Source organism: Centroberyx affinis, unplaced genomic scaffold (genome assembly GCF_046629955.1).
Source record: "Centroberyx affinis isolate AG114_WGS23_722 - 3 ecotype Tasmania unplaced genomic scaffold, CSIRO-AGI_Caff_v1 ptg006633l_1, whole genome shotgun sequence".
Lineage (NCBI taxonomy): Eukaryota > Metazoa > Chordata > Actinopteri > Beryciformes > Berycidae > Centroberyx > Centroberyx affinis.
The window spans coordinates 194,041-217,408 of record NW_027283362.1 but is presented as its reverse complement, the minus strand read 5'-3'; the positions used below and the strand labels follow the sequence as shown (position 1 = coordinate 217,408).

Sequence of the window (23,368 nt, the reverse complement as noted above, 5' to 3'; positions counted from 1 at the left end):
TTTAATCTTTTTTTTTTTTTTTTTAAACTTTCCAAACTCCATCAGTATAAAACATATTCCATTGCACTTTCATTAAAACATTGGGAAAAAAAACCAATACAAAATCAATTTCAGATATGATTTACAAAATATATACATGAAATATATACATATACATACACACACAGACATATATACAGCTTATACTCAAACATCCTTACTTGCATATACATCTGCGTGTTCATGTATTTGTATGTACATGATGTATATATTGCATCATCCATCTAACTGTCACTAAATCAAATAAGTGAACTTAGAATCCCCTTAGACAACAAAATTGTCTGTAACACTAGCGGTCCTCAAGACCTGGCCATGCAAGAGAGACTGAAAGCATGCCTTTTTACCACAAATGCGGTTTCAAAATGTGAACAATATCACACAAGTACCTTATGCAGGGCATTTCAAAAGTTCAGACAAAACATTTCAGGTCTTTCTAGCATGGCCAGCTAGTAATGACCTTAGTGAGAGAACCAAAGACACAGGAGAAATATTAAAATAACAGACAGGCAATAAGAACAGAAATATTGTACGTCTAGTAGTTAAATGACATCAGTTTATATATAAAAGCACAGAGAAATTATGGGGTTGCTCAGAGGGGCGCAGTGACCTATGCTGTGCTAATGGAGACCATGGCAACAACATGTGGATGGATGGACGGCTGAAGAGGTGTGTGCTAATTTTCAATTTTACATAGCTGGTTTAAATCAGAGAGGGGCCAGAGTCTGAACGAAGACTAAGTGAACGTACAGGAGCTAAAGGCTCAAATGTTGGACAGTGAATGCTCAGAGTAAAAGTTGGCATTGATGTGCTTCCTATGTACACTGAAAGCTGGGGCTGCACTGGCCGTTTTCCGTGTTTACTCAAGACATCTAACTGGGGTGAGAATTCAATAGTGCAATTTCAAAAATCAAGATTTTTGTTGGTCGTTTCAAAAGGAGTTGCTTGTATTTTCACGCAGCAGTACACTAACTCTCCCTATCTGGTTCTGTCTTGCCACTGTGACTGCCCCCCCCCCCCTGTCCTTTAGGCTCACCCTTCCCTCACTTATTCTGTCCCTTTCTATCACTCTTTCTACGGGGCCTGTTCCACCAGAAGATACAGATATAGTGCTGACTGCTGGCTACTTCGCCTATCCTTCTGTTCTTCCCATCCACCCAATCCATCTGCCCCTGCCTTGTGCTTTCCTCCACCCACATATCCCCATCACCCCCTCCTCAGGCCCTGCACCAGTCTAAGCCTCCTCTTGCTTGATCTCCATCGCTCCTCCATTTTTGCTGCTGCCGTATCCCAGGGGGACACTTCCTCCATTGTTCTTGCTCCCCTCCCCTGCCTCGAAGCTCTTCTCTTCCAGTGGCTTGCCAATCCAGGCTCCGTAGCCGTGGACGTTGAGGGCCTGGAAGAACTGCTGCTTGGCCAGCTGGAAGGACATGGCTGACATCTTGGCTTGGGCGTAGGAGGGCAGGGAGAGGAGGTCGTTGCGGCCACACCGCTGGCACAGAGTGTGGAACAGACGGAAAAGGTTGGACTTGGACACGCGGGACACGTCCAGTTTGTGCCTGGAGGGGAAGAAGTGGAGGAAGGCTTTAGCTGAGTGTTGATAAGAAAAGACAGAGTGAGGCTCATGGATAACATCATAGTTTGTCTAGCAAACCAGCATCGTGCATTTTTCCCTCTCGTCTTGTTCGCCTTACATAAATGCCTGCTGTTCACTGTTTTGGGTGCTTCATTTATCACTGCTTTGCTATCGGCTTGTTCTTACCTGACGACTCTCACCAACTACAATAGAGCATCTAAAATTAATCTACATTACTGTCAAGAGTCTTAAGGTTGTGTTTGTCTTGAATATCATCATAGCAAAATATTTGACCCATAATATTTAGCAAAATCTTATACTTGTTATAAGAGGTTGACTTGGGACAAATCGCCTAAATGTAAACGGACTTCATTTAAGCATTTTTGAGCATCTCCAAATTCTTTTTCTGGCAACAAATTCCAGGCAAGTATTGTCGCAATGACATGGTTGTTTGATCGATGTCGCAATGATCAATAACTCATATAGATGAAAAATGACATCTCTGGAATGCATTTTAGATGCGTTTTGGAGGCATACAGAACTACTGGCTAAGTCAATTTCAATTCAAAATTTCTGCTGAGGCAAAGGATTGACTTGAAGTTGTTTGGGGTTAATAGAAAGTTATTGCTAGCCACTGGAGAAAGGCAAAAAAACCCTCAATAACAGCACTATTTTCCTTTAATAATGATTAAGCAGTGGAGTGAACAAAAACAGCCCATAATAACAATCCAAAAGGTTAATAAAGCATGCGTGTCTCTATCAGGAGGGACAGGATTGAGTCTAGTTATATTGCATACTACATACCCGTCCAGCTTTCCTTTGGTCCCATCCAGCACCTCCACACTGAGCTGGTCTGGATAGCTCCAGTTCACGCTGGACTCCTTGGTCTTCCCTGTGTGGCGTGTTGAGTCGTAAACACTCACCCTGCCCACCTACAGTACAACCAGGTGGTGTGGGAGAGGAGAGGGGGAGAGTGAGCATATTTTGTTCAATTAGGGTGATTTAGCCCAGCGATGTGAGTCAGCAATTCCAAATAGAGCGTGTAGAATGGGTTGTGTAATGCGTGTGTCACCGTGACGGCTGCGTCACACTGTGTCGATTAGGGATGGGAGTTTCGACCAATTTCACTGATGTTTAAATGAAAGACATGAAACTGCTTCAACAACTATTCTAAAATTAGAAATACGCTGAAATGGACAGAACTGCCAGCTATTTCTCAGGCATTTCTCTGGCAGCGTAATTGCGACCTACCTGCTTTTGAACACTGCTTTTAGTTTTTTTTACATCAATTTCATCATCACACTCCTGCATCGGTTTACTTTTTTCCCACTACTATACACACACAAAAGCTCATATCATGGCAACAAGAGGACAAACAAGAATCACAAACATTCTGAACTACTACAGACATATCATGTTCTTAAAATAACCTTGTACCAAATTTGAAAAAAGACAAGCAATGCAGAACTACAGGAGTGTTGGCAGGTACATTTATGAATTCAGTGAGGATGCCCACAATATTCCTGACTAGTGTAAACATGCAGCTTTGCCCATAACTCTGACTGATACCTCTGGGTGGTTGAGTGTGAAGGGAGGAGGGAGACTCTGGGTGAAGGCATCTCCGTCTCTGGCCAGTCGACAGCAGACGGCCCGTGTCAGGTGCCCGTGGCTGTACAGATAACCTGACAGGTACAAACATTAAAGACAGATTGTGAAACACAAATCTCACACAAGAAGCTGTGTAAAAGTGAAGTGGAGAGGCACTTACATCATCACATTTCAATGATTAGTTTACTCTCATGGCTATTGATGTCACATTATCTGTTCTGCAACTACAACAGCATATAACAGTCTCACTAGAGCAGTATGTCTAACCGAGCGTGATGGACTTCAGGTAGATGGGATGCAGGAAGTGGGTGAGCAGCGCCCCCTGCAGGCCCAGTACGTTCCAGCGCAGGATCTTATCACTGCAGCTCATGGTCCGCAGCCTCTCACCGTGCTGGATGCCGTCCCAGGTGGGCACAATGGCACTCGACTCCACCGGGATGGTGCCCTCGCCTGGCACGGCACGACGCAAAACATACAACACCACACACACAGAAAAAGGTCACGGTTCACGTTTAGAGACCTTAATGTGGAATCGTGTGTAACCAATATACAATGTTCGTGTATGAGAGAGATGTGTGTGAGTCTCACCATTCTCCACTTTGGTGCGTAGTTTACCCTGCTTGGCATTCTCAAACAGAGGCTGGTGGCCCTCGACCTCATCGCCCGTCTCACTGCACGACTTGTCAAACAGAGCCCCATCCCCACATGGTGCCGTGCTAAGAAAAACAGACGAAAAGTATTGAGAAGAGAGAAGAAAAGTATTGATATGTGCTTTGACACACACTAAAATGACATACTGTTTAAAAAGAGAAGAAAAACATTGATCCAAAGATGCAATATTGATGTATCTGACTGATGGGTAGGAGGAGGAGAGGGAAAGAGGAGAGGATAGGGGGAGTTGAAGAGGGAGAAAGAAAACATCTGATACTCCCACCTGATATAGAGGTGAAAGGTGATGTCAGATTTGATCCGGAGTTTGTTTTCCTTGGCCGGTTCAAATATACTGTCGTCTGCGCCGTCACAGTGCTTCAGCAGCTCACTGTACAGAAACCTGAGAGGAAGGGAGACGAGGGTGAGACTAGACTTATAAATAATGTCCTGTAGATCGGGTCTGAGACAGAAGGGTATTTTTAGAACTAGGGGGAGAAACATTGATGAAAGAGCGAGATCTATTTCTACCGAACAAATCCCCTTCTGGAGATGATTTCTGCATGGCAATCATTAACCGTGTCTCCTTTAAGGCTCAGCTCCTCCCCTTTAACACAGCGATTCCCTGGTGGAAAAACATAAGAGAGACACATTCAATGTCACAGAACACAACAATGCAACACCTGTCAGTTCAGTGGTGACCTAGTTCTGTGGCTTTCTGACAGTGAATTCATCTGAGCACAGAAATCCATAAATTTCCTCACACCATGCAAATATGCGGTAAGTGTGCATTTTTTCCTATTTAGCCACTTCTGACACTATTCATTTTACTTAAGTATTTTAGCATTTCCCCCTCCCTGTGCCTTATAGACGTGTGCTAAAAGAGATGGCGTTGATATACCAGTGCCCAGGCTGACAACAGTGCCCAGGCCCTCCCCTCTCCTCATCACGATGGTGGCCAGGATCTTGCGTCCCAGAAGGCTGTGCTGGATGCGTGTGGTCAGGGCGTTGAAACGCTGGTGACTCAACATTGCTATCTGGTCATGCAAAGTGCTGCCACTCACTGGAAGCTAGAGAGAGGGAGGTATAGATCACAGGAAAGGCAAAATGGAAAGGAAATTAGGGATATTTAAGGCTTGAGGGGTCTAATGAAAAAGATCACAAAATATTGCACTGTGGAAAATGGATGATTTTCTTTATTTTTTACTGTGATTCAATGAACTAAAGAAGCTTCTATGAGAATCAGTTATATTCCTGTTGGTGCATAATATAATAGAATACTAAACTAATACTATCATGTTGGTGCATGTTAAAACAGAAAATGTGAAAGTAATGGTAATTGAGCAGTACCTCGGCTGGGATGAGTTCCCCTGTGCGTGCTGCCCTCTCAGCCTCTCCAATCAAAACCCTCAGAGCAGCGTCTGCTGCTTCCTGTTTTCCCTGCTTCTTGTTAGATGCACAGACTGGAGGGAACCAGCGTCCACCCAGCTTGGCCTGGTAGGTAAACCTGAGCAAGAGGGACAGAGAGAAAGGCGATCAGAGGACATAACAGGATTCCCACACTCACCTGGACACCACATTTGAGATATTTGCCTTTCAGGGTGAAATTCAAGGACTCAAAATTGGTATGTTTTGGGGTAAAATTAGACATCATAGAGGCCTAAATTTTTTTATTGCTGCAATGTCTACGCAAATATCCATCACAGGGTTTTCCTCAGCATGTCAAGTGTTTATCCTAGTAAGGAGAGAGGTCCAGAGAGCTGAGGCATATTATATAATTTAGGTGCTATCTTTTAATTTTAAAAGATTTAGTGCTTCAAAGGCGATCCATTCATTTTCAAAAACTTTTAAGGCCTTATTTTATTTTTCTCAAATTCACAAACCTTCAGGGATTTTCAAAGCCCATGAGAACCCTGACATAAGGACACTAGAGAGGACTAAGTTGTATCCAGAGTGTGCATATTAGGGCTGTGTGTGTTTGTATGCATGCAGATGTAACACATACTTGGGCTCATGTGGTGGCCCAGCCTGGCCCACCAGGCGGATCTCAGCAGCAAAGCCCCGGGCTCTGGCGTACTCCAGCAGACCCGACACAGCGTTGTTGTTCAGGTGGTTGATGAGGTCTCCCACCCCCGCCTCATGGGCTGCACGCAACTCGTCTGCCGTCAGAGGGGGCAAGGAGGGGCATGTAGTCCCAGAACCACCGCCCTCGCTGTCGCCTGATGAGCTCAGGGGCAACTGGGGCTGGAGGAACAGAGAGAAGAGTGAGGGGGGGGGGGGGTGATAAAATGGTAAAACAAACCAAAAAACAGCAGAGAGGGAGATGTAAATGGTATTGAGCAGAGTGAGCAGAATAGTGTGACACAAATGACAAAAATCACTTTTTCAGGCAGAGAGCTCAGTTGATTTTTAAAGACCCTAAGAAATGGCATCTTTACTTCCTTGATTTGATGCATTTCCTGTTGAAACAGGATGTTGGAGTGGGACATAATGCAGTGAGAGATCATTCAAAAGTCTAAACCAATGGAATATATATGAATATGAGTCAGAGAAGTGGTGTGGAGGGGCAGGATTGTTCAAAAGTAGAGTAGGTTAGAAATGCAATTTACACCTAGTAGCGCAGCATGAGGTCACCATTAAAGATACTCCATTTTCCAGGAAGTAAAAGTAATGGGAGTTCATTTCATGGGGACTTTAAAATAATTTTAGTCCCTTGGAGGATGATAAAACCTTTTCCTTCCTCCCATCTGACCAGCTTGGCTTAACCTCTGCCTCTTCCTACTCACCTTGTTGAGCTGTAGTCTCCCATCAGCCATTAATTCTTTGACTGCCTCCTCTGCAGCCAGTTGGCGGGCAGCCTTCTTACTTGGAGCCGAGGCCTCCGCACACAAGCTCTCTCCGACCTTCACCCTGTACATGAACCTGAGTACAAGACAAGGAAGGAGCGGAGGATGGATGGAATAAAAAAAGGAGAGAATATTTTGAGTTTCATAACAAAGAGCTCAGAGACAATGTGGGGATCAAAGGTGATCACACGCTTTAATGAGTAACCTCTCCAGACACCCAACTTCCCACATTTAGATGGGAGAGTGACAGACTTCTCACAGCAGCAGTGCCTATGGTGCACTCGCAATCAAGACAGACAGATGCAGTGTTTAAAGAAAGGCACGGGAGCAAAACACAAGTTGATATTGTATCTCCCAGCTGGCAGACTGCCTTTAGGGATGGATTACAAGCAGAAAGAACGATAAAGAGCAAGAGAGAGGGATGGACAGAGAAGGTATTGTCTTTTTGTCAGCAGACTGCTGTATTGAGGCCAGCTTGGACAGAAATAGCTGATCAACTGCTTCCCCAAGGAGACACTGAATGACCATGGAGGAACTTGATCTAAGAAGCAAGGGGTGAAGGGAAGAAGAACATCCAGAAGAACAGATTCAGAGGGAGGTGCAGTAGTCAGTACCGTGGGTCGTGTGGTGGGCCTTCCTGGCCAGTGATGATGAATTCGATGGGGTTCCCCGTGCGCTGGCTGTACTCCATCAGAACAGAGACTGGGTTCTTCCCGCCCGGCAGAGACCGAGACAGCGGCTGGCGAGGTCCTTCCACTATCCCCATCCCTTCCGCACCTCCTGTCCCAAACATTGCCCCCATGCCTCCGACAGGCCCCTGCTAGACAGTGGGGGAGAGAAAAATATCATTCATTACACATCTGTTTGTTTTTAAGAATGAATTTACTAATTTTTACTATATCAAGACTGGCTTCTTGCAGATATCTTTTCAAAATCATTGATTCATTCACAGCTTTTACCACAAACTAGGCCTGATTTGGCAAGCTTTAAATGGCTGATGGGAACTTATTTCCAAAACACTCCAACAAACACACACACACACACACTCACAGCGGTGTCAGGGACTGGATCTATGACTTGGTCCATACTGGCAGTGTTTCCCTCCTCTCCCGTGCTCGCCCCTCCTTGCGTCTCTCCAATGAGAATGCGCAGGGTGGCTGCAGCAGCGTCCTTCTTTGCAACCTTCTTACTGGAGGCCTCGGCTGCAGGAAACAGCCTCCCGTCGAGCATCACCTGCATACGAAATCTGACAGAGGGAGAGGATGTTCAGATGAGTCAGAGTGCTCTTTTCAAAACCTCTAAACAATCTATTGAACGGCTACTGTGTAGTAGTGACAAAATTATCGGGTTACAAGCAAAGTTACTCCCATACTTAAAATGGAAGCATCAAATGACATAGGTCGGATATATTTCTAAAGCACTTTTCACAAATAGCTTTGTCACAAGGTGCTTTACAGAAAGCAACAGACACAAATACAGGTGAAAAAACAAAAGATGAAATAACAATGCTTCGTAAAACAAAAGACAAAAGACAGATCACAAACTCCAAAAAACGGGGCCAAGGCTTTTACATGTGCGAATATACTTTCCTCTAGTTAAATTTGAACAGTGGGTGCACAAACAATGTTCATGAGTGAATTTACATTGAGTTAGCCCTTGTATCAATGTGACATAACAAATGAATCATGTGACTGACCTTGGGTCATGGGATGGCCCCGATTGGTCCAGGAGCAGGAACTCGCAGGTCTGGCCCAGATACTGGGCGTACTCCATGAGGCCGCTGACCGGGTTCTTCAGCCTCACCTCCTGTAACTTGGCCCACAGGTTCTGAGGTGGGGGGGCTGCCAACGACACAGCGACAGTTCCCATGGCGTTGGTCCTGTCTCCAGCCAGTTTCTCAGCATCCGTCTCTCGGCGGATGGCATTAAGGAATTCTGGGATGTCGTCGGTGGCCCACTGTCCTCCATTGGCCTCGTCGTCCTGACAGGAGGTGGAGGAATGGGGGTGGAAGAGAAGAGGGAGAGGGGAAAAAACAAAAAGAAAGAGGAAAGAGGTAGAAGTGTTAATAAAATCAGTGTAGGGCTCCAGACCTGGGAGAGGGTCTGCCAAGTTGTGGTTTTTGGCAGTGAAGTCTCCTGCAGCCCAAGATTGGGCATTTTTCTGTACAGCACCACAGTACTTGCTGTCAAATTTGAACGCTCTAAAAGCTTCTTGGGTAACATATTATTTAGCTATTCTGATACTGGAACATTCAATCACAAAACTGCATAGCGCCAGCAGCTTAGGCTGCTACCACTGTGATTATTAAATCCTTGAGCCTTTATTATTAAGATCTTGAGACTTTGTGTCCAATATTTAAATGCCTCTATTAAACTTGAATACATCTGGTTGGTTATGCATTTTTTTTTCTCTTCATCTTTTAAGATGCTGTGCTGTATGATTTTGGAAGATATAATATCATTATCTAGATATTATTCCCATCTACTAGACTCATCTAGGCTACATATTATTATTATTATTGGTTTTTTCAAACCACACCTCTGTAATATTTAATCACTTGTTAATCTATTGTTATGGCTAAGCCAAGCGGCCCCATTTGAATCTTCGCCCCTATTTTCTTTTTTAAGTATGACTGTTTAATGTATCTTTCTCTCTCCATAATAAAATCTTAACCCCCCCCCCAAAAAAAAAGTTTGAAAGTCCACCTACCGCTTCATTGTGGCCCTGCTGTGGCTGCCAGCCCTCCTGTAATGGCAGTGGCTCGAGCCCTGGTAGTGGTGGCGACGGCAGGAATGCGGCTGCACCTCCCTTCTCCACTCCACTGGCTCCCTCCTCCATCTGGCACCCCTCAGCTGGGGCGCCCTGTGCGGCTTTGATGCTCCTTTCCATCCTTTCTCTGCGGCGGTTGGACAGCTCCCAGGTGGGAGGGGTGACCTCACCATTCTTAGTGACTTCACCTTGCTTTTCCAGGGCGTACAGGGTGGGATTGACCTGCTTAGCATTCCTAAGACCCAGGTTTTTGGCTATGACAAGAGCCGTAGCCTCCCCTGACTCCAGGAGGTACTGCAGGACATGCTCCTTCTGTTCTGACATGGTGGGAGGCTTCAGTTCCTGGCTAGCGGAGTCGGTAGTGACAGGCTGTTGTGTGCCCTGGTGTTCGGCTTCTGCTGGTGACCGGGATTCTTTCTGGTCAGAGTCAGATGACTCTAAGGAAGAGCAGGAAGAAGAACTGGATTCAGTGTCAGAGTCCTCTTCTCTGAGCTGTCCCCTGTTTTCTGCTGTTTCTGCTTTTAGCTCAGGCTCGGCTTCAAGTTTCTGAGAGTGTTCTGAACTGCCCCACAGTTGGAAAGATGGACTTCCTGGTTTGAGGTTTTGACTTTCGTTGTTTCTGAGAGGGTCTCTGTACAGAGTCCACTCAGGAGGGAGGTGTCCCTGCTTGGAGGCTTTTTGTGAACGTTCCAGAGAGTAGAGAGCCTTGTTGACTATCGTTTTGGGCAGACGCAGCTTTTTAGCTAACGATTTTGCAGAGACGCTCTCACTTGGACTCAAAGAAGCCAAGGCCCTGTGTACCTGGTCCTGGATGTCAGGTGTGAGAATGAGGTTAGCTTTATTAAAGCTCCTATTTGTTGAGCCACTGAACACAGAGGTTCTGTCAAAACTTTCCCCTCCTCTGTAGGGCCTGTCTCTATGAAGGGACAAACTCTGAAAACTTTCAGATAGAGAGTCTGTTTGGAAGCACCATTGTCTGTTGGAGTACTGGTTGTGGTTTTTAGCTTGTGTCTGGTTTTGACTCCAGTGTCGAGGGCCTGGGGTGCCTCTAGGGGCTCCTACACCGGATGGGTACGCAAGACTGTGGTCCCGGCTGTAGACCCCTCTACCGCCAGGGCTGCTGTTGGGGTGGGGATATCTACTGTACCCTGACTGCGGCTGGTGTGGTGAACTAGGTGGCCAGCTGGGTACCGCCCCCCCCCCACCTCCTCGTGGACTGCCTCTGAACTGTGGAGCCTCAGAGCACTGTCCCCTCAGGAACTGGGCCTGTTGGTACTGAAAGGAATTGGCACCAGGATTAGAATTGAAGTTCTGATTACTTGATCCGTTAGGGACCAGGGGTTTAGGGGCTGCCACTTGACTGTGGCCTGGTAGGGGCGGGGCAGAAGGGAGGAGAGGACGAGCTGGGGGCTGGAAGGGCACTACAGGGCGGGCAGAGCTGGAGTAGTCACTTGGGTGTGGGATCTGCTGTGGGCCAGCTCTAGGGTGGAGGGTGGTTGGGCCAGTTCTGTAGTATTGCTGCTTGGCCTGGAGGTGGGGCGGTGGAGGTCTGTGATAGTGTTCTTTGGAAGGCCCTCCTCTACCTCTGCTCATAGCGCAGGGGTCAGGGTGGGGGGGGGCCGGTGGGGCTGGCTGTGCAGCTTCTGTATGGGGTTGTGTCCTGTAGCACAAATGGCAGACCCTGGTGGAAAGACAGGGCAAGCCACGATTGCACACTTACAGCACCTGAAAAACATACAAAAGGACAGGATGAAGAGAATGGAAATAAACCACACAACAAAACAATAATGAAGGTACACACCGGTTGAAATTACACAGTGCAGGAATGGTGGAAAAATGAGTGAATATATCGTTCTCTAAGTGGATGGCACAGGTTCAGGCCGTGTGTCGGTGAGCATCCACCCTGCAAGTGTCCTTGGGCAAGTCACTGAATCTCTACCAGCTCCAGGGACACTGCTCTGGATCTGACCCTACGTTCTGACCTCCCTGAAAGGCGGCAAGCAAAAAAAGACCTTCCCTAGGGGGATCAATAAAGTATCACATTAGCATTACAAAAATAAAGACTATTAGCGCAGAGGATAAGCTCTATGAGGTATGCTATCTTGCCAACACTGCTATGTATATCTTCAGATTATACCCTAGCCAGTCTACAAGGATGTGACAGGGTGACATACTGACTCTCCCTGTCACACTGAAACTTAATCCCAGGGTAAAAGGCTGGTGATAAATAATTCAGACCTTCTTGCGACTATTCCATTTATTTCTGGCCTTACAAATAATTGCTGGATCCATAGCAGAGAGGAAAGTGAGACACTGATGCAGACAGAAAGGACAGTTCCAAGGACACAACCAAGGACGTGGGTGCTGCCTGTAACTGACAAGCAGTGGACAGCAAATGATGCAGTGGCTAGTTGGACAATCCTGACTACAACGCAAGCCTTTCACAGAGCTACGTTAATCCCCCCCTCCAAAAACACACACACACACAAAAAGTATTTACTAACAACTAATCCAGTAAAAATGTAGATCCTGAACAGCGCAAAGGCAATCCTAAATTCCAATAAACCCCTCTCTGGAACAACAAACATTGATTCAGCCTAGAGTGTCATATCTGACAACACTCAATAATGTCTATATCAATGAGACTGACAACAAGGAGACACCCAATACTGAGTCAGGTTTCAGCCCCTCTGGCCCAGTCAGCATAAACTTGTCTGTCACATATAGCTGAGCAGGTCTGAATGCCGCCACATTAATATAGAGAACACCATCCGGTTGGTTCTTAACGGTAATAGGGGCAGACAGGGCCAGCAGCCCAGGGGCCAAACGGGGCTGGAGCTGACTCATCTTGACCCTGATGCAAGGCAACAGTTGACAGCCAAAACAACAACTCCGTGTTTTCCAGAATTCACTTTCATTATGTTGCTGCTTTTGTGCCTGGAAAAGCGCCAGGGCAGAGGCATGGGCAAGACGTCCCTTTTGGCAAGTGATGAATCAACTGTTTTGTGTATTTTATGCTGTCATCATGTCAAGATACAGCTGAATGCTGGTCTGTGGGTTGGTGTCCAAACTGACCCTGTCCAGTCACCTTCCTGTCCCTTGTCAACTCTGCAGTGGACAGACTGTTGATGAAACCCGGTGCGTGGTCCCAATTCAGTGCACACTGTCTTCATATTTACATTTAACAAACCATAATAACTCGCTGCACACGGCCTGAGGAGCTAACACAGTATTGTGGATCTCACCTAGTTTAAATGGAGGAAGTGGCGGCGAAAACGTGATATTTTAACGCTCCTGTAGCTTCGCAATGATCAGATGAAGAATTTTATCTACCGACGGCGACGAGACAGCGACTATCACAAGTAATAAACACACAATGAAGATGCTGTAACGTAACCACGCGGTCGCTTTTAAATCAGAAATTACAGCTTTATAAATGGCAAGAGCTTCTCTCCCCTAGCGTCTTCCGCTTTGGATGATCAAGGTCCTTCCCGCTGCCTCCAAAGTGCACAATAACAATTTCGGCCGCTTATGTATGCTATGTGGCGTGCTGTACAATTGCGTTGCTATACTGTTACACCGGCAAAGTTAGACAAAATCCACAGCTTTGGCTCACGTGTCAGGAGAGGGAAACGGACTAAAACGGACAATGATACGTTTCGTTTTCATTTCTTAGGAAACGAAGTTAAGTTTCTATTGTGTGTCACGTGACCCGCCGCAGCGCTGCTCCAAGGGCCGAGACAGAGAGACAGACAGACAGACAGACAGACAGACAGACAGACAGACAGACAGACAGAGGGGATTGGTCTATGAAGTAGAATAAAAGCCTATTTCTTCTGTGTCTCACTTTATTTTCAAGGGTCAAGGTTGAAGATGTGCTGCTGCAGTCCAACTCAAAGACAAACAATACCTGTGTTACTGTGCTACAGGGACACGCTGCTGCATACACTGTAGCAGTGGTGACATCTGATTCACACAAACGAGGACGAGACGAAAGGATGGGAATGATAAATGATAGTAAATGCTTGGTTTGTGAGCGGAGAAAGAACAAAAACAAAGCACAAGGGGGCGGGGAAAGAAGGGAAACCAGATGTCAGATACAGCCCCGGGCTGTCTTTCACCCCCAGAATACCATCCATTCAATCACGTCCTTATGGAAAGTAACATAACAGTAATTCTGTTGTGAATTTTAGAAGGATGCCATACCGAATATCACAGAAAAACTATGAGTTCCTATAGGAATTATATAGTGGTACTATGGGAAATGACAAAATACAATAAAGTGCGATAAGGTGACTGTAAACTCATGGTTGAGCCCCGCAGCCTATAGAGATATTTTTAGATTAGATTGTGTTAAAACAAGAGTTTAAAAATAGCATTAAGCACGACAAGGTTACTTTTGAATCTACAATCGAGTACCACAGACTAGTCCCTAAAGGAATATTATAGTCATTCATTGTAAGGACACACTCACAAACCAAAAAGTTAGACAGTATAACGCGGAACAAAATGAAACTTATCATCAAGTGTGGGTGGTTTCCTATCATTCACATTTCGCTGATTGCCTATACCTTATTCAATTAAATTCTATCTTGATAGATTTTCAGTCTATTACTGTTCAAAGAACAACTGTCATAAATTCTATCTCCATGTGAACGGAGTTAGTAATTATTATTAACAAATAATTATTATCAAAGTAATTATTATTCCACGCCAAGCACCTTTTAAGATGTAAAAAAAAAAAGTCTCATATTCCAGGCGCCCCATTTCATTTATTATAACTGATTATTACATCTGAGCAACACAAAAATCAGGCATAGGGGAAAGAACGTAAAGCAGAATATCAAACAGTAATGAATCACAATGCTGTGTCCAAAAAGTCACATCTTCTACAGAAAAAACAAAACAAAACATTATGATCAAAACCTGGAAAATAAAATGACCTCCAAACAATGGTCATCATAGGGCAAACAACCACCAATATGAACAAACAGTTGTACATTTTGTATATTGTATTGATTTATGTTTTTTACGTTAAGAGACCATATCCTCATAGAAGTTATATCAGTTTGATACTACTTACTGTGTTGTATACTATGAATTGTGATTTATGTCAGTCGACATAACAGACTCTATTCCTCAGACGAAAGATGGGTAAAATGAGTTGGTTCACCCTCCACTACATCCCTGGCATACATCAAATGCAACACAAAGGTCTTATAATGTCTTATCTCTTTTACTTAACGCAGATTCCATTCATCTCATCTGAATGAACACAAAGCTGAAACTAGTCCGGACGTGTTCGTGGTGATTTAAGAAAGCTAGCGAGGCACAACTAACTACAATTTTAAGTTTTTGAACCGCGTTGATGTGACAACAAAACCACATGTACGCTACAAAAACAGTCAAGCCTATTCTTAAATGTGCTGCTAGCAGCAGCAGCTGGACATGATTGAAGCTAGCGTACTTCTGTAGCTAACGTTAGCTAGCTCATCACCAGCAGCACCACACCGCACTGGCACTGCACCATTTCCAACTGCCGCCTGCAGCACAAGCACTTAATTGTCTGGTATCGCAAAAACACCAGTGATATTCTCCACTCAAATCATACCGGCAGATAATCGATATTTTTAATAATTTCAATGAATTACCTTCACTCGCAATGACTGGTTTCCGACGGTTGTTGTTAGGATGCAGATTTTTAATGCGGTGATACAAACAATCAAAAGAACGGGTGCGCGAATCAGTGACGTCTATCATTTGCGACCGATAGAGAGCGACACGGCGCAGATAAGTGACGCACACACAGGGGCGCGTTCGAGTACTTTTCATGAGCATCCTTTGCGCTCTTACTACATTGGGTAGAAGATATCTTTACGGAGGGCCACAATTTTGCAAACCTGCACCGTCTTAGCTATGCGTTACAACCAAAAAGGAATTATTCAGGCTACTAGAGCAGATTTATTATTATCAAGAATAACTGACCTTCCTTGCAAAATTCTTTTGTACCAAATGGCAAGCCGTTTCTTTACTTTGTAACTTGTAAGTCTGCAGCCAAATTGTGGGTATCATAATACAATTGTGGGTATTACAATACAAAAGAAATAGGCTACATGGCTATCAGCTCATTCTAACATCAGAAAGGAATTTGGTAAAGTCAGTAACTGGATCCATCCCAGCTGAATTCTGACCATGATTCTGTGACAAGGTGCTTTTTCTCCACAGACAGGTAAACCATATCAGGGATTTTTTTTAAATTATTATTAGGCTTTTAAGGCTATAAGGAACTTTCAGGAGACTCCGTCTGCAAAGTGGCTACTCACAAATGCAACTAAACCTGTCTGCCAAGTGAGGATTTGCACTTTACTGACATATCCAGTGGGTGTCAGTATCACTCTGTGAATCCACTGATGTCAAAGTCGACTGCAAGGTTCTGAATGGCTTGCACACTCGTTGATTAGCGTAAATGAGAAAGTAATTGGTGTTTTTCTTCTCTAGGTCACTGATGTGTTTGCTGTCACTTTGCTCCTTTCATCTCCTCTCCCAACTCAACTTCTTTCCAAAACTCATTGGCTCCCCACTCGTGATCTGTAGAGATGAGCGGAAGAGAGAAAAAGTAGGGAATAAGGGTAAAAATGATGAAGGAGAGGATGGTTGACTTGTGATGACAAGTGGAAAGAGGAAGGTGTGCAGGTGTTAATGAGCAGAGATGCATTATGATTGAGTTATGTATAGGTCAGGATATCTAATCTACTCTAACACACACCATCTCCTCCTTCAGTAGAGTATCCATTTCATTACAACCTTCCCACTGCATTTCTCACCCACTCTCTCTCTCTCTCCCTCTTCCTCTCCCCCTTCTCCTCCTTCCCTACTCACCCTTTGCCTGTATCACACTCTCTCTACCTCTTTTCTACAGCCTCCCATCCTCTCCACCCCCTTACCTCTGAATCACTCTCCTCTCATCCTCCCTTCTCTCTCTCTCTCTCTCTCTCTCTCTCTCTCTCTCTCTCTCTCTCTCCCTCCTTCTCCCTCTCTCTCCCCCTCTTTCTGTGTTAATGTTGAGTAGTGCAGCATGTGGCAGGCTGTGGCTCTTTGGCTGTTGATACTCGCGGCTCTGCTCCAAGGTGAGTGACTTTTATCGGCGCTTTGAGTGAGATTGTGCTCGAACAAGTGTTTGTTTTATACATGTGGCGTCTATCTGTGTGTTGTATATATGTTCTTACACGTGTGTCCAAGTGAGCACTGTGTTCCTAATCACTGTGTACATTACAGCTCACTAAAGAGTAGACTGGATGTTTGCGTCTGTTGCTGTATAGCCAGAGGAAAATTGATTTGTTTTATGATGAGCAAGCAACAGTATGAAATGCAACAATTTTAACTGCACACTGCATAGCTGAGATAGATAGACAGATAGATAGATAGATAGATAGATAGATAGATAGATAGATAGATAGATAGATAGATAGATGGACAGATGGACAGATAGACAGATTGAGGCAGGGAGAAAGGGCAAGTATGGATCCAGATCTATATCATTGTCAGGCACATAGTGATTATAGGGCAGCTACTGGTTAATTTACTGTGGTTAGGCATGTGCGAGGGACTATTAATCTGAATTATAGACTTACCATCTGTAGCTACTCTAACAATATCATAGCACTCAATCTAGTCACACTGACATTCAGTACAATCTATAGTTAGTGAATATGGATTTGACACTGCACAGCGTGCGCGTTAATCTTCCACCGTTTAGCAGTGGGGTGCTCACTGCAGGTGGTTTGTAAAGTGGGATGTATTGTGTGGTTACAGGTACAGAATAGGCATTGTGCAGCGACTGGAAGTGTATCATAGTATAATGCAATACTCAAAGGTATTTATCCTGGCTTGTAGATCCCTCACTGATAGCTCCCTCCACATCAAAATGATAGTCTGATGGAGAGAGTCGGGAGTGAGTCAAGGAACCCCGGTGGAGTTACGGCGAAGAGGGAAAGTTCCTTGCTCTCATCGTTGTGAGTGCTGTGTGTGTCTGTCTGGGGCGTTTCAGTGTTTAATGGCCTCACTATTTCCTGCATGGAATGAAACTGACATTTTAACGGCCGCAGAAAGACTCTGACTGTCTGCTGGTGATCAATCAGGGAGGTAATTGATTAGGACTAGCTGGATTCTTTCCCTCTACTCTCGCCTCATTTCTCCCTGCCTCTTCTCTCTTCCTCTCGCACATTTTCATTCCCTGTTCCTCTCTCCTGTCCCGCCTGATCCACTCAACTGTATGTCTTCGTCCTCCTTTAAGAGCAACTTCATCTTTAAAACATTCCCTTTCCCATACCTCTGAAAGCCTGTCCTCTCTATATTTGTCCTTCCATCATAGCATTTTTTTTCTTTTGTCCCCCAGCCCTCTGTTAGTTTGTTCATTCTTTCTTCTCTTTCATTGTGTCAGGCCTGTAATTTCTATCCCACTTTTTCCCAAAGCTAACCTTCTATCATTGTAATCGCACCCTCCTCCTCCTATTGCTCTGCCTTCATTTATTTCTCTCTGTCTGCCTGAATACAGCTTTCTGTTCGTAACTGTCACTTTTTCCTCTTACTCTTCTTTTCTGCTGCAACTCTCTCCCCTTCTTCCACCCTGTCTCCTCCCCTCTGTTCGCCTCCCTCTCTCTCCCCCCTTCAGTTTCAGAGCAGGGTCCTCACCAACGCTATCTGCTGCGGGAGCTGCTGAGGGACTACAATCCAATGGAGAGACCAGTGGCCAACGACTCTCAGCCTCTCACCGTTCGAATATCCTTCACTCTCATGCAGGTTATGGATGTGGTACGGCTCCTTAAGCACTCAAACACATGCACACAAATGCATACACTACCAGTCAAACATTTGGACACACCATATCTTTTTTTATTTGTACTATTTTCCACATTTTAGAATAATAGCACAGACATCAAAACTATGAAACAACACAAATGGAATTATGCAGTGACCAAAAAAGTGTTAAACAAATCAAAATGATCTTAGATTTGGCTTTGGAAAGAAATTCATACATAGGCATCAACTTCACTATTTCTATTTGTCTAAGAAACAAATTTCAAGCATTTAAGCATAAGCATTTAGATCAAATGGCTTGAAGATAATAGAAAAACATAGTACATTCAATTAGATGTGTCCAAACCTTTGACTGGTGGTGTATTTCACCTGTGCTCACATTTAATTATTACACTCATAAAGTACATGCACACACCAAATGTACATTCAGTACATTCAATCACCTGTCCTGTCGTTCTCTTTATGTGTCATGCTAGGATGAGAAGAACCAGATCCTCACCACAAATGCCTGGCTGCAGTTGGTGAGTATAATAATGCATAATAATAATGTGATATTTTATTGATCTCTGTAGGGAAAATCTCCTCTCGCTTGGGGTGCTTCTGATGGAGAGTGGGGTCAGCACTCTGGGGCTCGTAGGGATTCAGTGTCGCGCTCATGGACACTTCAGCAAGGCTGTGTGCATTTGTGTGTGTGTGTGTGTATACTGCTTCTGTTCCTGTGTAACACCATTGCTGTGCTTGTGTCTCCCAGCAGTGGTATGACCATTACCTCCAGTGGAACCAGTCAGAGTATCCTGGAGTGAAGAACCTTCGTTTCACTCCCGACCAGGTCTGGACGCCTGACATACTGCTCTATAACAGGTACGCCACACACACACACACACACACACACACACACACACACACACACACACACACACACACACACACACACACACACACACATACACAGATGCTGCTGATCCCTAATCCACCTCCATGTTACTGTCACACAGTGCTCATGATAAGTTTGATGCCACCTTCAAAACCAATGTGCTGGTCAACTCCAGTGGCTTCTGTGAGTATCTGCCTCCAGGTAAGACGCAGCCATCAGCATCTTTTTCCCAAAGAGTCTTTTTCTCACAAGTCTGAGTCATTCTGTATGTAAATTACACTTGCTTCAGCAAATTACTTCTAGGACTATTTGCTGCAAAAGTAAACTAAAACATCTTTTCATCATAGCTTAGCTCCAGTCTACCTTGCTGCCCGAAGAAATTTTTTTTTTTTATTAGTTGACTTTGATATTTACTTTCCTTTTCCTTTTTTACTCTTCTTCTTACTTTCCAAGGCATATTCATCAGCACATGTAACGTAGATGTGCGATGGTTTCCATTTGACATCCAGCGCTGCGAACTGAAGTTTGGCTCCTGGACATTTGACGGGTGGCTGCTGGACCTCCAGATGAAGGAGGCAGATGTGTCAGGATACATGCCCAACGGCGAGTGGGACCTACTGGGTAAATCTGGCTCTCCAGGTCCTGGATGACAAACAGTGTTGCTTAGTAACTGTAAACTATGAGGTTAGAAGAATGCCGTAGTAATCAGCTCAGGATTATTTGTGTGTAATGAGATTTCAGTCAGGAAAAATAACATATTTGGTTTAAACATTTTATTGAATGAGAATATCATGGCAGTACACCTTTTGCTTTGGCAGAGAATAGATCTGCTTTTATGTACTCTCGGCGCTCACTGGTGTAATGAGGCTACGATCGGGGAGTAGGCCTACAAGACTCCCCCCAATTCATAAAAGCAGATGTAAGCAGGTGGTAGCTGGGGTGATGGTGGGTGAACAGCAGAATTCACATGTCATTCACAACGTAGCAGCAGATGCAGAGTGAGCAACAGACCTGGTGAACACAGCTCAGTTAAATACACTGCTCTGTTGGTGAAGTGTACACACAGAAAAATAAAGGTGCAAACTGGAACCGAAATTGGTTCTTCACAGTGATGCCATAGAAGAGCCCTTTTTTTTGTTCCACAAAGAACCTTTTAAGAACCTTTTAACATCTATTTATACGATATATTAAAAATGTTTCCTTTTAATATCCCAAAGGTTCTTAATTCTTAGTTAATGGATGGTGGGTGATGGCATAAATGTGGAAAATAACCAAACCGCTCCATAGTATATATTGTGCAGTTGCTAGCCTTTTCTTTCTTTTCTCTGCTCCTTCTCATTTCTACTTCCCATTTTCAACTCACTCAGTCATTCTCTCCCTCAAGGATACATAATGGTTGTAATGAAATGTACTTCATCAGTTATGTGGAGCCCTTGGCCCTGTGCCCTTAGTGGTGCTTTCTGCGTTAATGTCTCCTGTCCTCTCTCTCTCTCCGTCTCTCCCTGTCCTCTCAGAGGTGCCTGGGGATCGTAACGAGGTTTTCTATGACTGCTGTGCGGAGCCTTACCCTGACGTGACCTTTGTGGTGACCTTAAGGAGGAGGACCCTGTACTACGCTCTCAACCTCCTCATCCCCTGCGTGCTGCTCTCCTCCATGACCCTCCTGGTCTTCCTGCTCCCTGCCAGCTCCGGGGAGAAGATCAGCCTGGGTGAGGAGGAGTAAGAGGAGGAGGGGAAGGAGAGGGATGATGGATGGTAGGACGATAACGAGGGGAGGAGTATTAGGAAAGGGAAAACAAGAGGTGCACCTGCTGTAATTGGTAAGAAGAATAAAACATTTTTAAATACTTTTCTAGCTGCATATTCATTGCTCCTTCCATGTGAAAGCAAGGAATATATCCCACCTCCAGTCTTTCTCTTATCTTCTCTCTGTGTCAACATTACAGTAAAACCTACAGGCAGCCAGATAGAGCTTTTGGGAGGAGTCAGGAGGACTTAGATGGAGGGAAGGGGAGACACAAAGAGAGACAAGGGGGAGACAAGATGAGAAAGAGCAAAAGCAAATGAGTTTTCCTGGGAGTGTCAGCGGGACAGATATATGATTGTGGAGAGAAGTCAAGTGTAGCATACCAAATACAACTTTCCAATAGGTGGATTAAAGCATTCTCTTCTCTGAAGTATTTCTCTCCTTTTTCTCTGCAACCCTCTGCTCCCTGCTGTCTCTTGTTTGCCTCCAGGTATCACAGTTCTCCTTTCTCTGACTGTCTTCATGTTGATGGTAGCAGAGATTATGCCTGCCACTTCAGATTCTGTACCACTGATAGGTCAGTCACCCTCTATCTATGTATGTGTGTGTGTCTGCGTGGGTGTTGATGGTTTTTTGGGGGTACTGACAACCGTCATGAGTGCTCTCCCCTCCTGTCTACCTCAGGTCAGTACTTTGCCAGCACCATGGTGATTGTAGGGATGTCAGTAGTAGCCACAGTCATTGTCCTTCAGTTCCATCACCACAATCCTGATGGTGGACACATGCCGCGTTGGGTGAGTTGGATCCCTTGGTACTCATCCTGTGTGTGTGTCTGTGTGTCTATTTGCATATCCTTTCCTTTTCTTATCCGTGTCTGTCCTTGTCTGTCAGGTGCACTTGGTTCTGCTCCAGTGGGTTCCTTGGTTCCTGCGGATGAAGCGTCCAGGAGAGGGAATGGACCCCACCCTTCCCCACAGCCAGGCAGACTCTCAGAGCAAGACCCTGTCCTCTCCTACCACCACCACTACCACGGCAACCACACCCACCCCGGCACCCTCCATCATTCCCCAGAGCCTCACCTCCCTGCAGGCCAGCCTGGCTCAGCTCAGCCACCCCTTACCGCACCCAACTCCTAACCGGCCCATCTCCCAGCCTGTTATCATCCCTAACCCCGCCCACAGAGATCCCAGCCCCAATCCACATCCCCAGCCCAACGGCCATCTGCCTTACATGGGCTTCCAGACCTTCCAGACCTCAGCAGAACCGGAGCCAGCTCAGACGAGCAGGAACACTAGCCGTGGGAGGGGTGGAGGAGGAGGAGCAGGAGGAGGAGAGGGAGCAGGAGTAGGAGGAGCAGCCGGAGATACTCCTACCCATCACCACCTCACACCCACCAGGTTCGGTGGCCCTCCACTACAAACTCCTATGTCCCCACCCCTTGACCCGTCAACCTCGTGCTCCGGTCCCAGCGGCCTCGAGGTTGGAGCTGGAGCAGGGAGAGTGGGTGCCATGCATGGTGTGATCCGACCCGGGGCAGTAGACTCCCAACTGCAGGCTCTTCTGGTGGAGGTGCAGTTCTTGGTGGAGCGTGTTCGTGAGCAGGACCGGCAGCTGAGCGTGGCAGAGCAGTGGCAGTTTGCTGCAGCCGTCATTGACCGACTGTGTCTGGTTGGATTCAGTGTCTTCAACATCATCTGCACCATCGCTATCCTCATGGCTGCACCCAACTTTGGAGAAGCACTGTCAAAAGACTTCCTCTGACAAGGCAAAGAGAAAGAGAGACAGGGAGAGACAGAGAGAAAGAGAGAGAGAGAGGTGTGAAGGAATAATACAGAGAAGGATTTGTTGGAAGCACAATTGCTGTGAATGACATTGGAAACGTAACAGCAAATATTTCCTCTTCGCTGAGCTGGAGTGGACTGTGGCAAGTTCAGATGTTTGTGCAAACTGAGGATTTAAAATAGATTTCAAAAACATTACGGTGCAAATTGTTGTCTCTGAACTTGAACAGCCTGCCATTCTCCATGATAGAGCATCCCCGTTCATGCTCATGTTCACTGTTCTTGCATTGCTCTTGCAATGTTTTTCATGAATATTTAATTGGTATTTGGATCATGGCTTGTGGACTAACTGACAAAATCACCAGTGAATATTTTCAGGGTTAATGATTACATATAACAAAGAAAATATTTTATTTATATTTTGCTGTGATTTTGCCAGTGTGGGTGGCTAAAGCAATATCAAACCTAAAAGAGTTTATGTGAGTTATTTCTTGGATATTTGGATATTAACTTGGATGGTTCAGTCAATATCTACAAACAACTCCCTCCCAGAGCAAGGAACCAGAGAAGCAGGACTTTTAATTTGTAGAGTAACTGTAATGCCATCGTGGGACACAACATAAAGATGATCCATAGACAACAAATTGAACATGCACTTACTGCAAG

The 23,368-nt window shown here is 45.2% G+C and overlaps 2 protein-coding genes across 2 annotated transcripts; one reads left to right on the top strand and one right to left on the bottom strand.

Moving 5' to 3' along the window:
• On the bottom strand, positions 1-15,220 carry adar (adenosine deaminase RNA specific). Its single transcript, XM_071512928.1, has 16 exons — positions 15,135-15,220; positions 9,424-11,208; positions 8,411-8,694; positions 7,765-7,960; positions 7,329-7,534; positions 6,655-6,790; positions 5,874-6,112; positions 5,219-5,375; positions 4,770-4,938; positions 4,400-4,493; positions 4,155-4,271; positions 3,809-3,936; positions 3,488-3,670; positions 3,182-3,294; positions 2,417-2,544; positions 1-1,595 (listed from the first exon to the last, which is right to left on the bottom strand). The coding sequence occupies exons 2-16, from the start codon at positions 11,074-11,076 to the stop codon at positions 1,271-1,273; spliced, it is 4,128 nt and encodes a 1,375-aa protein (XP_071369029.1). The 5' UTR covers positions 11,077-11,208; positions 15,135-15,220; the 3' UTR covers positions 1-1,270.
• A 1,338-nt stretch (positions 15,221-16,558) lies between these two features.
• LOC139638895 (neuronal acetylcholine receptor subunit alpha-7-like) lies at positions 16,559-22,682 on the top strand. Its single transcript, XM_071512926.1, has 10 exons — positions 16,559-16,610; positions 18,155-18,294; positions 18,777-18,821; positions 19,052-19,161; positions 19,296-19,375; positions 19,628-19,795; positions 20,689-20,883; positions 21,412-21,498; positions 21,606-21,715; positions 21,813-22,682. The coding sequence occupies exons 1-10, from the start codon at positions 16,559-16,561 to the stop codon at positions 22,680-22,682; spliced, it is 1,857 nt and encodes a 618-aa protein (XP_071369027.1).
• Positions 22,683-23,368: the final 686 nt, after the last annotated feature.

Excerpts from the sequence above, each read along its gene's own strand:
- LOC139638895 (XM_071512926.1), top strand. The coding sequence starts at position 16,559 with ATGTGGCAGGCTGTGGCTCTTTGGCTGTTGATACTCGCGGCTCTGCTC. Across the intron at positions 16,611-18,154 it reads ACTCGCGGCTCTGCTCCAAG|TTTCAGAGCAGGGTCCTCAC; the intron begins GTGAGTGACTTT and ends TCCCCCCTTCAG. Across the intron at positions 18,295-18,776 it reads TCATGCAGGTTATGGATGTG|GATGAGAAGAACCAGATCCT; the intron begins GTACGGCTCCTT and ends GTGTCATGCTAG.
- adar (XM_071512928.1), bottom strand. The coding sequence starts at position 11,076 with ATGAGCAGAGGTAGAGGAGGGCCTTCCAAAGAACACTATCACAGACCT. Across the intron at positions 4,939-5,218 it reads GGGAACTCATCCCAGCCGAG|CTTCCAGTGAGTGGCAGCAC; the intron begins GTACTGCTCAAT and ends CCCTCTCTCTAG. Across the intron at positions 3,671-3,808 it reads ACGCACCAAAGTGGAGAATG|GCGAGGGCACCATCCCGGTG; the intron begins GTGAGACTCACA and ends GTGCCGTGCCAG.